At 45.4% G+C, this 17738-nt stretch overlaps 1 protein-coding gene across 1 annotated transcript in view; it reads right to left on the reverse strand.

The window, feature by feature from the left end:
- fray (oxidative stress responsive kinase frayed) overlaps positions 1 to 17536 on the reverse strand; it is a 145539-nt gene extending 128003 nt beyond the window's left edge. The window contains exon 1 of the mRNA XM_089546023.1: positions 17129 to 17536. Coding sequence (XP_089402149.1) covers positions 17129 to 17181 — 53 coding nt within the window. The 5' untranslated portion in view covers positions 17182 to 17536. The remainder of the gene's footprint in view (positions 1 to 17128) is intronic.
- Between the last annotated feature and the right edge of the window lie 202 nt (positions 17537 to 17738).

Genomic DNA, 17738 nt, shown 5'->3' on the forward strand with positions numbered 1-17738 from the left:
AGCATGGACTCAGAGAATAAAAGGGCATGACGTAACGATAAAGGACAAACGATATCGAGGGATATGCGCTCGCTTTGTGCTCGTTCTTGCACCTGTCGTAAAGGGCCTTCGATTGGCCCCAAGAGTGCTGCGACGCGCAACAAGCGTTGTGCGGTTCACCTGCTGCGTCATCGCCGAACTATGCGCGCACTGCATGTAACGCTGAGCCATTGTCGCGGGGCGGCTATAGGATATGTCCCCTCAAGAGGCTCCGAGAAGTCCTAGAACTGCGCTAGCGAAACGCGCAACGGCTCGTTTCTCGGGCTGTTAGGCGCGTCACATCAACGCGGTTTCAGTTATAGCCCTTAGAGCAGTGTTGTTTACTATCAAAACTACGAAACTGCGAATGAAATACAGGTATGTCCTATGGGCAGATTCTGGTCATCATACTTCCGGTTGGGTTGACTGCAAGTGATGACGCCCGGCAACTTTTCATTCTCCATGTTTTAAGTAGCCTTTCAGCATTTTATCTGAATGACGGAAGAATGGCAGCTTACTTAAAATCCTGGACTGAATGCCATATTATGACAGTGTGCCTGATTATGAAACGTGGGTACTGTGCAGAAGGAGAGGGAGAAAGGAAGCGGAAAGGAGAGTCAGGAAGGTTAACCAGGTAATGATCAATTAGGTGTGCCCTTAACGTGGGAAGGGGAGGAGGACGCGCGAAAGATAAGAGCGAAGGAAAGTTCAGTTATTTGTACAGAGTATAGAAAGCGTTCGTGTTACCCTTTGGTCTGTAAAAACAGCAAACAAAAAACGATCACAATCTCTCTATAGACTCTATATGACTATGGCCCGCGGGGACCATATGAACGTTCCTTATCAGGCCGAGTGCGATTAACATACTGCCAGCTGAGCAGGTATAAACTAGATGTCAAAGATAATATGGCGCAGCGGAAAAATCAGCGAGGTTGCTAAACTCCAGATTCAATCAATCAATCAACTTTATTCAGCATTTTTGTCCTGAACAACAGAAAAGAAATGCTAGGGTAGGAGCAAAAAGCTACAAACGCAGTATCTTGACAGGGCTCCCACCCCTAATTGACAAGGCCAACAGACTGTCACGTTATTATATATATATATATATATATATATATATATATATATATATATATATATATATATATATATATATATATATATATATATATATATATATATATATATATATATATATATATATATATATATATATATACACATATACTATATACATATATATATATACACACACGTGCATGACTTAGAACCAGCGAGATAAAAAAGCATGCAAAGGAATGTACAGTAAGACAGGTGCTATATCTGAAATAGTTTCGATGTGAGAAATGAACATGTATCTGTGTTAACTCGTCGCAGACTATTTATACATATTAATATTACAATTCAACGCACAGACAATGAAAGAAACATATCTAGCAGGAAAACAAAAAAATCGCGTCAGCAGCTCCAAAGGGCCAAATACAATCGGGTGCACACAAGTTCACGTAATAGAAGCAGGAAAATAGACGATGATAAAAAGATACAATACATCCGCAGTACAAAAGCAGCTGCGAAGACTTGCCCACAAGAGAAGAGATACAAACGTTGTGCAGAGAAACGGAGTACCGCTATCTGTGCACACACATCCTCCGCAGGAGCTGATTGCAGAATGACCCCGACTTTCATGTTTCCCAGATGCCCTCTAACTTGTTTAACGCAGTAGATATAGCGAAGTAGTTCTACACAGAGGGAGGTGGCACGTGCAGTTGTGTTTTTTTGCTTTCTGTAGTAGCTGCCTCGCGATCTAAAAAAATAAATTAAAGAAACGATGGCGTGATTACGTCCAACCATGGCGTTTCACTGGATGGGGCTGGTGGAGAGGCGCCTGCACTCTGCATTTTTGTAAAATGGAGTGCTCGAGAGGACAGATTACTCCCTTTTTGCATTCATATAGGCGTATTCGTATTTGCAGTGTGACCTTTAGCGTGTAGGAATCGCCAGAAGTGAAGGTAGGGTGCGAAGAGGGCGAAGGGCGATTCCAGCCAACTCCGACAGTAAAGAATGCAATTCAAAAATTCTAGCTGGAGGAGATTGATACAATTCAGTGCTCTTCAATATCTGACGCACACTACAGCATTTCAGAAATCTGTTTGACATCTTCTTTAAGAACGGGTCTAAAATGATAATAAGACGGGTAAACCTCGCGCAATCAATTTCCCTCGTGTAGTGAGTTTCGTATCACTTCATGTAATGCTTCAGGTTCAGACGTGTAAACGATAACATGCCTGCATATATTTACTGTGTTTCGGAGGAAACTAAGGTCGTATATTTTGCGATTATTTTTCGCTCGATCCATTATTTACAACTTTGCCATTATTCAAAACCGCCTTTGACAGCAGAGATAGTGAGATCACTGCTCACTAGCTAACCCAGAGGCGGACAAGACCGACAGTAGGTGAGGAATTAATCGCGGATATGACCAGTACAAAAATGCGGCGTCAGGAGAACAGATCTCAGCAGAAGAAGAAATCGGTCGTACAGTCAACGTGAATACAAAATGATGATGTGCGCAAGACGCAAGTTCACCCTTAAGCTTATGGCTAAAAAAGGCAATGATTTACGTAGCATTCACCTACAAGCAGCCACGCGGCCACAGAGGAAATGAGTACAACATTCTCTTTCGTAGGGGAAGAAAAATTGATCATAGTTTGCCATTCGAACCCCAGCTCACTAAGACCAGCACCTCCTTTATTTTTTTCAATGCCAGCCACATCACTTGTTTTGCAATGGGAGCCTTTAGAACGCCTCAATTCAGTTAGCTGCTTCAATGTGGAGATATCCGGATGGAGCGACTCTTGGATAGGCTGTTTGTACCGATCTTTGAAGCTGCATGCGGCCGCTTACGGCAGCTTCAGTTCAACCGCGTTCCGTCGTAGGGCGCCACCAAGACTGTGCTTTCCTCCCCAGGGGTTGGGCAGGCGCAAAGGCAAGCGGATAGGGGAAACAGGAAAGGGGAATAGGGAAGGGCCTTGATCGGTCGGGTCAGCCGTGTCGGGCTGTCACTAAAAAAATATAATAATAGTAAAGAAAACGCTACTAAAACAGAGAATTGGTGCAGAGTGAGAACCTACTACAGCCGCGCAAAGTGCGATTATCAAATGAATGCTTGTAAATCACGCTGTCGATACTGCAAGCAGCCAATGTAGGAGGGATGGGAGGTAGCCCTGACCAGCTCGGGCGAAACTAGTCAAAAAGGACTCATTGAAAGAGCCCGCGGGCAACAGCCTCCGACAGTGAGGTTCCGGATTGAGAACTCCAACGGCCGCTACAACCTCCTAGAGAGTTAATATATATATATATATACCGTCAGTGATGGTCAAATGTTTAGGGGAATCCCCCAAGGTGGAGTGGACTTGCAATAAGGGAGTAATTACTGAATGGCACCCACCTAAGCGCAGCCTTACGGCTACAAAGGAAAGCTGAGTGAGCGAGTGTAAAGTTTATAGCAGAGATAGGCTTACTGCTCAGTCACGCATTTCTGAGGATGCATGGCTAGATTGGAAAAAAATTACACCGTCGAATATTTAAATTCATGCAACTTTTTTTTTTTTTCAAACGCCCGAACTTTGCTTCATGCAACGAGGCCGTCAGATAACTTCTGCGTTTGTAGCGGTTAGATATTAAATCAGCTGCTAATTAACCTTTACATTTTTTCCATTGGATCACAGGCCTGGGGTTCCGTCCAGACTGCCTTTATGGCACAACAGCTGTCGCCGGCAGGAGACCGCAGGAGTTTCTTACTCCGACATACTACTACGCCGCTTGCAACGCATCCCGGTGAGTGTAACCGTATATGACGACACTGCCGTGGCTATCATTAACGGGACAATTCCAACTAATTACTGTTGTCAGTAATAATTGATTATCTGACTATTCCTGGCTATGATTTGTGGCTATGCAGCAAATAACGCATTTAACGGGGAGAAAAATGGATTTAAAAGTCTTTCCGTCAGTCGATCAATCTCGCGAAGTTCTACTGAAAAGAACGGGTTGCCACCGTTTCGAAGTGAATGGCAGCACATCGTAGCCTTTCCGCATGAAAAATCGATGTCGGCGCAAGCATTTTAGTAGTGAAATCTGTCGGTAGTGGCAACATCTTCTTTGGAAGCGCGACGCATAATATATATACCGCTAGTGCTGCACAATGAGAAAACCGTATAGTAACACGAGTAAGAAGGAACGAGGCGCAAATGCAGGATAAAATTTGAATGTCGCCAAGCGACGTCGCAGCCTTTCTAGGCGAAGTTGAAATAAACGCAAGGCAGAGAGCCACCACCTCGCACTGCAGTCCAGGGGCGTAGCCAGAAATTTTGTTCGGGGGGGGGGGGGGGGGGGGGGGGAAGGCTCATGTTGCAGCACGGCCTCCTCATAGAATTTGTGGAGGTATCAAACGCAAGAATAATAACTGCATGGCTATTGACAATGCTATTGTGTATTAGATAACGCTACGCACTGCCTAGACAAGTGAAATATGTATTTTTTTTAATAAAAGATTGCATTCGTATGTCTTAAAAATCATGGCAGACATAAATGGTATCAATGCTTCCATGTTTTTGCGTATTGAATAGTGCAGAATATATAATACGAACTCGTGAACTATATCAGTCCGAAACCAGCAAAGCAGTACATGCCGCTGACATGGAGAAGTAAAGGCCATGAAATGAGCAAGTAGAGGGCAAATATTTTTGTGAACCCTTGTCGTTCAAGAACCTTTATATTTATGTACATATGCAATGGCCAGAGAAAAATCTCAATGACGCTGTCCTTCGTTTCAGTGTACTGCGCAGCAGCAGTTGTCACCGGTTATGTATTGCCGAGTAATTGCACCGAAATTTTAGTCGAAACAATGAGCACGTTTATAAACGAAGAGTTGTGCAACATATGCATTAAATCGAAGTGCGAAAATAAAATGGATTATTAGAAATGCGAAGATACCACTTGACAAAGAACAAAAAAGTGTCACAGGAAACAAAATCACTGCATGTGTACACAAAACCTCGCAATAAGATATTTAAATACACGCATTTCTCCATTAAATCCACGTATCTAAGCAAAAAAGTCACTCTATATAATGCATCAAACAAGGCAAATAAACATAATCACAGACAGTAAACTTCATACACGTACGGAAAGACAGACGATCCAGGCAAGAACAAAACTATGACAGCAGAAGTCGCGATATGTACTTGGGCCATACTGCGGTCGGTGACAGTTCGAAAAAATTTCGGGGGGGGGGGGGGGGACGGGGGGGTGCTGGAGCCCCATAAGCACCCCCCCCTGGCTACGCCCCTACTGCAGTCGGACGCATAACAAGCATGAACGGAGAATTCGCTCCCCAGTGTGACCTCCGCGCTGAACTTATTGCATCGAGCACGTGCATTTCACTGAATATTGTGTCGCTGACGTCACTCGTATAGCTCACCGATCACTTCTTATTAGAGTGCAACAATCCATTTCGACAAAAACTTTCCCTTAGAATGGGGTGCTCGCAGTGAAGCAGACCCGTAGAAATAATTTCATACACCAAACGCTAGAAACACAACGCAGGGGAACCTAACCAGATGTGTGAAGAAGTTTCCAAATATTTAGCGAAATATACTGGTACTAAATTCAAAAGAAAACATTAAAATGAAAGGGAATTGTGAAACTAGGGCAATATTGTGAAGCTAGGCAAGCATCAGGTATAAGGCTCCCATTGCAAAGCATTCATGCAAAGTGTTCGCCCAACGCTACTACAAACAGCCATTGCACTGCGGATTCTCTTCGAAGTTTCCTAGATACACTGCGTCTTGCTTTGGTCCACTTGTTTAGCCCCATGCAGTAATCGCATCCAGACAAACATATGTTCAGAGTTTAGGGCATTTCGCCGCACAACACAAAGTTTACGGTGTAGCACTCCTGGGAGAAATAAAATAAGCTATATACCAAATTAGCATAGAATAAACTTGACGAGTTAAACTTGTCACCTCTAAGAGCATTCGAATAAAATTACTTTTTAGTCATGGTAAGCAAAAGGTGGAGGACGTTTCATTTGATGTCTGCGTTGACCCCTCGACTTCTTTGTTTGTTATCTTCGCCAGATTTCAGCGCCAAAATAATTCATGGAACGCGCCCACAATATCTCCAAGACCGGAGAGCCGTAAATATTCGTCGCGGGACTGACCTGAGAACATGCAACTGGAATCCCGACTGGAAATCTGTCCGGCAAGTTCAGAGCTCGGTCTTGACTTTAGACGGTGTAAAGTAGCTTGTGAGACCTCGTAGAGCTGCACGCGGTCTATTCGCATTATTGGTTCAGCAATGGTTGTGTACAACTCAAGAACGAAGCGGCGGAAACCTGTCAAAGGAGGTCCTCAAGCCTATGGCATCGAGCGATTCTCATGACATCGCGGTTAATCCCCTGGCGTGAAATCGCAGGTAGCTGGCAGGCGCGTCCGTAAAACGGGTGTAACCGCGGCGTCATGACAATCGGCCGACGCCATCGGCTTGAGGACCTCCTTTGAGAGCTTTCTGCAGCTTTGTTCTTGAATTGTATCCGCCAATAGTACGTTTGCCTACAGCGTACTTTAAGTGAAAAGTGAAGAGCAAGTGCATGTACACAAAATGAGCGTAAAAGAAATCATACATGATGTTCTTTCTAAATTCTTATCTCGCTATGGCGGATTTTAACTGGCGTATCATTACGAAAACAAGAAGCGGCAACACTTTCACTATATAGCTATCTAGCGCGTTGCCGGAACTAGACTCTAGCCGGGACATCATTTGCATGCCACCTGCCGAGACTGTGAGACACGAGCGGCGAACTTTATTCATTATTTTATTTTATTCATTATCTATTTTTTACCAACCTCGGCCCGTATATCTCCAGCTATGCGGCACTTGTGATAAACTGCAAACAAGCGTACTCCCTCTCCATCACGGACGCTGACATCCACAAGTGCGAACTGAATACAAAAGAACTACTACTCAAAGACGCATGTTCACTGCAATGAAGGTTACCGGTGCAAACCAGTTTCGATCAGGAAACTCTGAAAAGAGGGCTGGATTTCCAGGTGGAAATCACAGCTGGGAAATACTGCTTAAGTTTTTGCAAATGAAGTTAAAAGAAAAAGTAACAATTCCTCTCCTTTCTGAGGCAGTCGACCGTTGTAATAAATATGCTCGTCAGGAAAAGAGATAAGGCCTTTGTTTCAAAGTTACGTCTGGCATTAGGAGCACAGATTTTCTTTAGTGCGCTAATCACAGCTTCCTTATAGGAGTGGAGAAGCCGGAGCTGTGGAGTGGGCCAGTTCACCTACGGGCAGGGGCGCTCTCGAATCGAGATGTGGAAGAGGGGCTGTGGTGGCAAGGGTGGTTTGAATGTGAGGGCCTTCCCAGAAGGTTTGAGAGCTGTCAGGGTAGCTCTGTAGTGTGGTAAGGGGGAGAGGGAAAGGTTAGCTGTGTGTAAAGGGGTGCATCTTCTCGAGCCGAAGCTCTGAAGATGTCCTCTTTGATCCTTGCAGGGTCACTGGGGACAAAGTTAAGTTGACTTGAATCGATGTGCTACCGCATTCTAATGCAAAAGAGGCTAATTTGCCTAATAACTAAGATCTTATAAGATAGAAAAAGTTTTAAAAATTAAAGCGGACACTCGAGCTCCGTCTTAAGGGCATGACGCGATAGCGTGATGGGTTAGTTCCCATATATGCGGAAGGTCATTCTCTGCTTTACATTCACAGATCCCTGGGTGTCCCTCTTGGCGTAGTGGTGCTGCGGTTAAGCGATGCGTCACTACCCTGCGATGGCAGACGTGCTCCCCGCGTTGGGCCTTGTGCGTCCCAGGTTGCTCTTCCCGAGCGACCAATCATTAATTTAGCTGCCACGGTGTCAGATTGCGCTGACGCCGTAAGGCCACGTAACCTAGGTGGTTCACCTGCCTCCTAGTTTGCTCTCTGGGCACCGCCTGCCAGAGTCATGCTCGTGATTTTTCTCTCCCACAACCGTCAGCAACGACAGCGCTGACGCCGGACTTTCTGGGTAACGGGGCCTTTAACGTTATCGCGTTAAAAGAGACGACGAAATCAAATTCAAGAACGCAATGAAAAGGTGGCCATGCTAAAAGCGAAATGTACAGCAAATACTACCAGAAGATTTGTCGCATCACATCGTGTGATCACCCGTGCAATTTCTAAATTTAACTTTCTTAGCAATATATTCATGTTTTGCTTCGGGTAGACATTAACATAGCCAGATATAGCTACGAAATCAATTTTTTATTGAAAAAATCCCGGATGGAGTTGTCTTCATGTCGCTGAAGGGCAGTTGTTTCGGTGTAATAATCATCGAACCACGGGTGGTGTGGACCTTGTAAACGGCGTCGCAAGCCAACGAATTCTGATTCACTCACCGAGACCCTATGGGGCGATTCAAGAGCCTCTGGATATATAAACCTTAGAGTATACCGGTGAACTTGGCAGTTTTGTTTGAATGCTCTGCGTAGGTGGCCAGGGGAATCATTGTTCCTGTGACCCCACAGGCAGTCTGGGTGAGTCCGACGTCAACGAACAACAAAACAAGGGGTGATATTTACCGTTGCCAACGTTTTCTGAACATTGTCGCAATAAAAAAAAAACATATCTCGAATAATTATGTGCCCTAGCACATGGGTGCTCTCTCAGTCATCGTTTTCAGAAATGGAACTGTACAAATGGCCACGCGCAACACCGACATTTGGTGCTCGCCCTCTCTTAACTACAATCCCCAGGAATAAATGAAGCGACCCCCTCATAATCATCCATCTCGGGTTGAAGTAATGCTCTTAATAAAATAAGACACCAACACTGAACGCATAGAGAGAGAAGATGGCAGTTTTTTGAAGGCAAATCTGGCCATAGCTCGCCAGATCTCGTCATATATGCCGAATTCCTGATTTGGAGCACCAGATCTTACCGTAGCGATGTCTTATCAAATTTTATTGCGAAATCAAGGTATTTGATAATTTTTTAACATAACTTGCAAATATATACCTGCATCCAAAAGCAAAAAAAAAAACATTAAAAAAAGATTGGAACATACAAGATGTCTGCGTATCCCATACTACTACTACTTAAAAAATGAAGGTCCTAGCATGAACACTTTTCCCATTAGAAACAATCATTTTGCGCCCTACTCAGCTGAACACTCCCTTAGGCGATAGAATCGGGAGAACCCTTTGCAGCGCAGGCGGTGTCAAATCGTGCTCAAATGATGTGAAAACCGTACAGACGAGAGGAATAACATTACTAACGTCAATACCCTTTTTAAAATTACCGCTGAGTGGAGCAAAAGGGGCACAAATAAGAATCTAAACCAGCCGCTGCCATCGATGTTCTTCCTTTGGTCTTCTCTGCTCTCTTAATTGAAGTCGAATGATGAGGCAACATCCGCAGAGGCACTGCTATGCGTAGATCGCAGATAAACTCAACCTTGAACGCAGCTAAATCACGAGATTTGTCGAGTTTCAGGGCGCGCGGCACGCTGGCGAAGTCGGCCGTGCTCAACGGCTACGCTCCGCTATTTTCACAAGCGGTTCAAAAAGGACGAACTGAAGAGAAAATTATTTCAGCGGGATATACATCTTAAAAAAAAAAATAAGAACAGCAGTTGGCAGCGATCGGCCATAGTCCACGGCGTCCAGTACACATGCTACTCCACTGACCAATCACCACTGTAAACGAAATCAGCTTTTTATCGTTTTACTGTGAGAAAACAAGCCAGATACATCAAAATTATTGAGCTTATGGTTTCATCTGGTGCTTACCTACTCGTTTAGGTAAGAAAAAAACGTTTTATCTACGGACTACTTTTTTGTCGTGGAGGAGCTGCGTGGGCGCAGTACAGGGAAAGAGTTAAGCTTAAAATTTCTCACTGAACGCAATAGCTATAAGCATAACTTACATCATTTGTGAATCTGTACTTGATTGAAATTCAGTACCCTCTGCCGAGGCGACGGACAGTGTGAAGGCGGTGGAAACTCAATAGGTGCCATTGACGTGCGAACTTGACTGCCGCAGTGACTGAGGCGCAAGCTGCTTTGGAAAACAACGAAATAAAATGCGATTCAAACACTGCCGTTTTTGATGTTTTTGAATCTTTTTTTTGACGTCGGCGATACGCTACTTTTACGCGATTGGCATAACGAGACGAGCTAAGTTGATTGTTTCCTGTCATCGTAAAATGAAAGAGGCCGTATACGCCGGTCGCGCTGTTCGTACGCCACGTTAATGTGCTTTGACAGACTAGCATTGGAGAGGGCCACCGTGTGAATGTTCCAAGCTTCATACCTCATCACACACTCGCTCTAGCCACGATTTTCGACCTTTTGGAAAGGCATTTAAAGGTTGTTTAAAACCGAATTAAAGTGTCTTTTAAACATTTATTGCGTTACTTGGCCGTTGATTGTCTAAAATCAAGCCCAGAAGATGCATTTCATAGCCTCAAAACTTCATTAACGTGTGATAAGTTGGGTTCCAACTGTTCCTTGCACAAAGTGACGCTGCACGTACGGCTATACAGTGTTTCACCTAAGACGTTGCACAAGTTTTAAAAATAGGCTTTTTGAATGAGAAGATAACTTTTTTTCGGCATAGCACTATCAGCGGTGTAGCACATCAGAATACAGGTAAAACGTGCTAACTATCAGGTAGGTTAACTAATAGTGAATAGCTAACTTTTAATTATTACTGTTGGTCTCTTTAATTATTGACAGTCGTGTAGCACACGGTAAATAATACCCATATCAGTTTTTAGAATTTCGAAAACGCGGTTACCCTCGGCGCTGTGGCCGAAGAGATTCTGGATACATCGCGTCAAAATACATGCGCTTTCGATAAGCTTGCAGGCAAAGCAACCATTGCAGCGCATGCAACTCGTTGAAATAGCCAAAATTTGTTGGGTCACAGCGCCGAGGGCCCGGTAATGGCGTTTTCGAGACTCTAAAAACTGATATTGGTATTACTACCTCTCAATAATCAAGGATCCTAACAGTAATAGCTAAATTCTAACTATTTAATATTAGCTAACCAGCCTGCTAGTTAGCACGTCTTAGCTGTATACTAATGTACTGCACGACTGACAATGCAACGCCGAAAAAAGAGCTATTCTAATTCAAAAGGCATATTTTCGAAAACTGTGTAAAGTCTTAAGTGAAACACCCTGTATAGAGGAAACGCGTAACGACAGGGGAATGCTTCTAGGCGGTCCCGCAAAAACATCGAGCGCGTCGCGCACGCGGAGCGATCATTGCGAATGCGGCAGTTGGGTATGGTTTAATTTGTCTTCAACGCGCCACACGTTTCAGGTGCCATCGTTGGAGCCTGAGTTGCTTGCTACGCGCGACAGTCACGCTGCTTTCCACGCTGCTTCTCGTCCTCCCTTTCTGACTTTCTGTGCGAGCACCCGGGAATCCGTCTCCTTCAAAGTGTATTCATCACTCTGAAATTAACGGCTGTCGAGTCATCCATCTTGGTTGAATAACGCAGTTCTTACGCTCCAGCTTTTATCAGTGCGTGTGCAGCAGCTTTTACCTCGCACTCCGAAATTAGCATAACTATGGCGACACTATACCGTCGTCCCGTCAGTTGTTATGACCGTACTTTCCCGCTGTAAAACGCCCCGCTATTCACACCGCTTTATCGATCTCCGTGCTCAGCTCGGAAAATGGAAATCCCTAGAGTCTAGGATCATAGTTATTATCTTTGTTGGCCTGTGCATGTAGACTGGCTAATTTCAAGATAGCGTGGAAAGAAAACGAAAAAGAAACACGCTGGGACATTATCACCCTAACGTAAACTGAAGCCCCCATGAAGAGTCATTTTCTGAGCTAGTTGGTACGGAGCAGAGCGAGAGCCAACAAGAAAGCGAACGCAAGACAGGGACACACAACACGAGGCTGGACTGTGTTTCCTTGTCTTGCTATAGCTTTCTTGTTGACTGTCAGTCAGCCTCTTTGCGAAACTGCTGCCCACATTTTTTCTCGTTTTCTTTTTATAAAGAGAAATGCCAACCTATCAACCACGAAAGTTTGTTAACAAACGAGGCATGTATGTTATCGCTACTTCGCTTTCTTATATCCTAGTTAACACGGTTAAAACCGCACTCATGTGAAACGAGTTTTGTGAGTTTATGGGGATATGGGGGTTAAACGTCTTAAAGCAACTCCGGCTGTGAGGGACGCCGCAGTGTAGGGCTCCGGAAATTTCGACCACCTGGGGTTCTTTAACGTGTACTGGCATCGCACAATACATGGGCCTCTATAATTTCACTTCGATCGAAATTCGACCACCGTGGCCGGGATCGAACCCGCTTTCTTAGTTTTGTGAATATTGCGCCTCACTGCCTACGACTTCGGTATGGGGATGCTGTAAGACTGCGCCAGCAACTATCGACTGTTAACGTGCAACGAATTATTTGAATTCCTCCGATTCTTACTGTATTCATCGCCCGCTGTGGCGACTGTCAGTTCCAGGCGATAAGCGGGGCCACGGCATCACCTGAGCCAGTCACCAATGTCTAAAAGACTAAAAATGGAAAAAGAACCCGAATGGAATCGTTATGTTCTCTCGGACTTGGGATTCCAAAAATTGTGATGCTGACCCCGTTGTCCTTACCACCAACGTAGCTGTGCCAAAGGCGCTGGCTTTAGGAAAAGTTGATATTGCTGGCATGAGCTTGGAACAGTATATTTATTCACTTATTTATATTTATTTATATCACTTTGGTTATTAGCCTAACTTGCCTAGGCAGGCGACCGCACCGGATGCATTAAACTACGCACGAAGACGCTGCAGTCTTAGTCTTGTGAGGGCGGTCTGTTTACAGACTGCACTGTGCTCTGTTCAGTTAACACAAGGCCTTGCTGCATAACATCTAGATATACTGCGCAGCTGCGAGTGTGTCGTGTTGTCCGGTGCATTACTAGCGTGCTCTTCGTCCACTTTTGCCACCGGGTTGTGTAGAACGGTTTAATTTGCGTGTAACTGTTTTGTTCCTACATGCACACCAACTCCTGATGTACATGTGCAACATGTGTAACATCATCGTGATGCACATGTTTGGCACATGTCGCAGCCAAACATGTGCACTTCAAGGATGCTTTTGTTACCACCTGAGATTATATAGGATTAGGGGTCTGCGGATGGTGCCTTTTCGAAATCTAGTCGAATACGAATAGGCTAGCTTAGCTACCGAAACGATACGAATCAAACAGTGAAATAACCGAATCGAGTACGAATCGAATATTTGTGTGTTTATTTGCTACTTGTGCAAGCATTCGTACAAAACGAATAATTAGGAGAAGCAGAAAACCGGCCGCCAACGGAGGTGCAATAAGTAGTGTAATTAAAGCTGCATAGCTGTCGAAACACGGCGCAGCTCCCTGTTAGGGGATACGCATCACGCAGTCAGTGTACTCGCTGTATGGCCGCCATGGCAAACGCATTGCAAAACTGCCTTTTGGCACAGATGAAGACAGTGAAGAAACTGGCGCCAAATCTCAGTCGATGAGGGGAACGAGAGTTTGAACCATCGGTAACTCCGGTAAATCCGGTAACTCCCGATATTGTGAGTGTAAGAGTGGGTCGCGCGACAGGGTTCAGCCAGGTTTATATATATAAATACCCACTTGTGAAGGCCATATGTATGAGCATGAACACCGACACACGAATGGACCGCGCCGTGGCACGCACCTTTCTTCCCGCGCAGGATGATCGCGGCAGAATGCGGTGTAAAGACTGTTCGAAAACTATTCGAAAGATATTTGACAACCATTCGAAAACTGTTCAAAAACTGCTGGAAGACAATTCGAAAACTAAATGAAAACTATTCGAAAACTTGAGCACGGATTCGAATGGTTTAAAATAACCTTGGCCGCGCACTATTTGATTGATTCAGCGAATCGAGAAATAGGTTATTTGGCTAGCTGTTAAAAAATGTCGAATATTCGCGCACCTCTATGTAATAAGAATGCTCTCGTCACAACTTAACAAGCCCACGCGGTCCAAATTAATCTGTGGAGCCCTTTACTATACGACGTCCCTTGTAGCCCATGTGCAGCCTTGGGATATTAAACCCGTCACACCTGTTTCCGTGAAAGCGATGCTGAAGACAGGAGCTTCATCAGTTCGTACGATGATGATGATTATGATGATGATGATGATGCTTAGAGCGATTGAACACTGATGCCTCAGGCTGGCTGAACTGTATCTTAGTGGTCCGGAAGAATATGGCTACTCTGTGCAGCTAAATTTACGGGTTAAGACGAAATAAGTTGTGCTTGAAGCCTCGAGGAGAGTAAAGAGTGTTAATTTATTCGTCATCACTAAAAAAATATTGTGCTCACTTGAGTGAAAGGCGAATTACTACGGTTATTTTCTCTCTTTTGGTCTTTTGACCACTATGACTAGATGTGCGCCGTTACAGACAGGGCGTCAGAACTCTACGGTAAATTGCACACAGCTAATAGCATTAACAGCGAAATTATGCGGGCTCACTAGCTTATTCCTAACAAGGAGGTCACAAAAAAAAGGCAAACATGTAGCCCATGCTTGCGAGCGAATCTTGTGCCTCACATTTTCGCCGTCCTGGCAGCCAATACGGAACTGTGCAGCTCATATAGGTGGTCAATAAATATATGAAATGAATGTTGTATTTTACAGCCGCGAACTTCGCGACAAATTCGTATAAGTCGTGAAGCTCACGCTTGAAAAGGATTAGATATTCATGAATCCAACCACGCCCAACCGAGCTTGCTTGCCCACTCTATTAAGAATGTACCAAGTGAAGACTTGGTTCTTTCAGTTTTTTTTTCTTGCCGGATGTTTTCAGGTCGGATCAAGAAGGGGAAGAGTAATTACGTGAGATTGGTTCAGACATATTTTAACAGTGATCAATAAAGGAACTCGCATTTATCCCATCTGTTAAGGCAGAATTCCTACGGCGCCCGTAGGCTAATTCCCCCCCTACCGTGTCCGTCTGAAGTCGGGAGGGGTTAGGAATGGCGACAGCGGGTCGCGCGCTTCGGATGCCGTCCAAGGCTGCGGGAAAGACCGCGACCGCCTTGTCGGGGACCAAGGGGCCGACGACCCCTTGAAAGGATCCCTTGACAAACATAGAAGTGGGGGTGGGGGGCAATAAGGTCGACGACTCTTTAAACCCCCGACTGTCTAGCTAAGCAGTGGCGCCTGTGGAGTCGGACCCTGGCGAGCACTGGGCTCCGCCCACTTGTATCTACGACGCCATTGCAGCGGTATTGGTTGGAATTGGGCGAGAGCCGGTTTATTAAAGCTCCGCCCAATTATCGAGGGGATAAAAACCGCTGCAAACAAAGAGCGGGGAGAGCGCGCCGAGTCTCAGTCTCGGCCGCTTTTCTACAGCCCTTTTTTAAACAGCCTTTTTTGACAGCCTTTCTTTAAACCGCCTTTTTCTTAAGTTCGTTGTGTTTTGGTCTCGTCTTCAATAAATTAGTTTTTTGCTTCAGTTTTGTCGCAAGAAGTTTGGAGTTGCTGCCCCAACCGGCAACGTGTCGCCGGACGAGCGTACGATCAGACCAACCGGCCAAATCCGACCTGATTTTCTTTAACTCCATCCCTGTAAAAATTGTGTGCAGTTTCCTTTAATATCCGATCTCTCATGTCATTTCTTGTACACACAATTATTGTCATGGTTCAGTTTACAATGTGATGTGCAAAGAGTTTACTGTTCACATTCATTGTATTTTCAGACGGAGTTCAAACATTAATTCAATTTTGCGTTCTCTGGGATCCACAACGACATACGATTTATGTCAAAACAAAGATACAGATGTCTTTAAAGGTGTTCAATTGGCCTAACTTTTCTTTCTTCGTTGTCGAAACTATAATAATTGAACACTTTTGGAATAGAGATTACAAGATTTGGTAAACCCCGGCCCGCTTCCTAAGACAAAAAAGACCCATAGCTGATCCCCAAAGTTGCGTCAGAATATCGGAAAAAGAACGCGTCAATATTATATTCCAGTAACATTTAATAAATTACCAGCGCCCGAGTTAAATTCAAACGCAATACGTGAGATTTAAAGCACTTAGAGCATCAGATATCTACTTTTTTTCGTATAGTTTTTAATTTAATATTTCACCAACATTTTTGTGCACTTTCTTGCGTGCGTGTTTGTGTGTGTGTGTGTGTGTGTGTGTCTGTGTGAGTGTGTGTTTGTGTGTGTGTGTGTGTGTGTGAGCGAGTGAGTGAATGAGTGTGTGTGTGTGTGTGTGTGTGTGTGTGAGAGAGAGTGTATGTGAGTGTTTGTGTGTGTGTGAGTGAGTGAGTGAGTGTGTGTGTGTGTGTGCGTGCGCGTGTGCGTGTGTGTGTGTGTTGCTTGTCTTCGCCTTAGCCCCCGCTTATTTCGCTCTTCTGTACTGCTGTCACGTACGAACTAATCTGCACCTTCCACATTACAAAACAGCAAAGCTATTTGTTCAGTACAGGCATCAAATGCGTGATAGCCATGCTGATCACCCGTCAGCATGTTGCTCTGAAGTAGTGCCGTCTGTAGCACTGTGCATCGCGGCTACGCCTACACCTTTCTATTCTTTCAGCCAATATGAATCTGTGCGTCGCTTTACTTGCGCATTGCATTTTCAGATTTCTCAATACACTATTGTTTCGAAAAACTTGCTTTGCCAGCTTTATCCGTCACAAACGCGAACATATTGATTTACTCAATGCTCTCCTAACGCGACTAATGAACTCTTCTGAACAACGCAAGTGGAGCATGCATGCAGGTAAAAAAGAAAATGCAAGCAACAGCATACGCGGCACCGTACACCGCCACAAAACTAACACTGCGGCAAGTTTTGTCAATTTGAAGGAATTCGGAGCCTCTCAACCCAGTGAGGAACGCTCCAGTCAAGGATGCAAGATATCTAGGAAGTCACGTCGTACAATCCAGCCACCCAGCATGCATGTCGACGCAGAAACAGGAATCGCGAATTCAAGCTTGCATCTCGCATGTACTCCGAGCAAAGAAGACGATGTGACGTCATCCCACGGCAGAGTTTACCTTTTCCGCTGAGAGCTGATACGCATCTTGAGCGCTGCCACTCGTAGCCACATCTTGGCGCCGACCAGTCGTGAGCCAGGCTTCCGCACAGCCTCCGTGTCCTCCCACCGGTGACGGTTAGTAATCCGAGGCGCGCGCGCGGTAAGTTCGTGCGACGGTTAAACGTATGCGTCCGTCCCAGTGCAGGCTATTCAGCGGAAGAGTCCGGCAAACCGGTAGTGATACCGACACCGCGTCCACGAGCCGTGCAGCAACGTAGCAGCAAAAGCAGAAACGCCACAAGGCGGTAGGTAGTACGTGAGCGATGTGCCAAATTGTGCTCACCGCCGGAGTTGATGTGACGCGCCCTAGCTCGCCAAGAATCGCCGCTTCGCGTCGCACACAGGCGGCGACACCGCGGCTCAAGCAGAAGCAGCGGTGGCGGCCAAACGCAAGCTTAGCGGCGCCGTCATGCGCGCGTTGCGTACAGCGCCAGCGGTGGGGGAGCGTCTTTCGAACAGCAACCGCGTGAGCGGCGACATTCGCCGAGACTCGCCGCCGTGTCGGAGTTCGTAAGCGGAGCCCGACGGCGGCGAACGCCACCTGCGAGCGAGCGCACAGTCGGGCAAGA

The sequence above is a fragment of the Amblyomma mixtum genome, chromosome 5, assembly GCF_055824585.1.
Source record: "Amblyomma mixtum isolate Tamu chromosome 5, ASM5582458v1, whole genome shotgun sequence".
Taxonomy (NCBI): Eukaryota; Metazoa; Arthropoda; class Arachnida; order Ixodida; family Ixodidae; genus Amblyomma; species Amblyomma mixtum.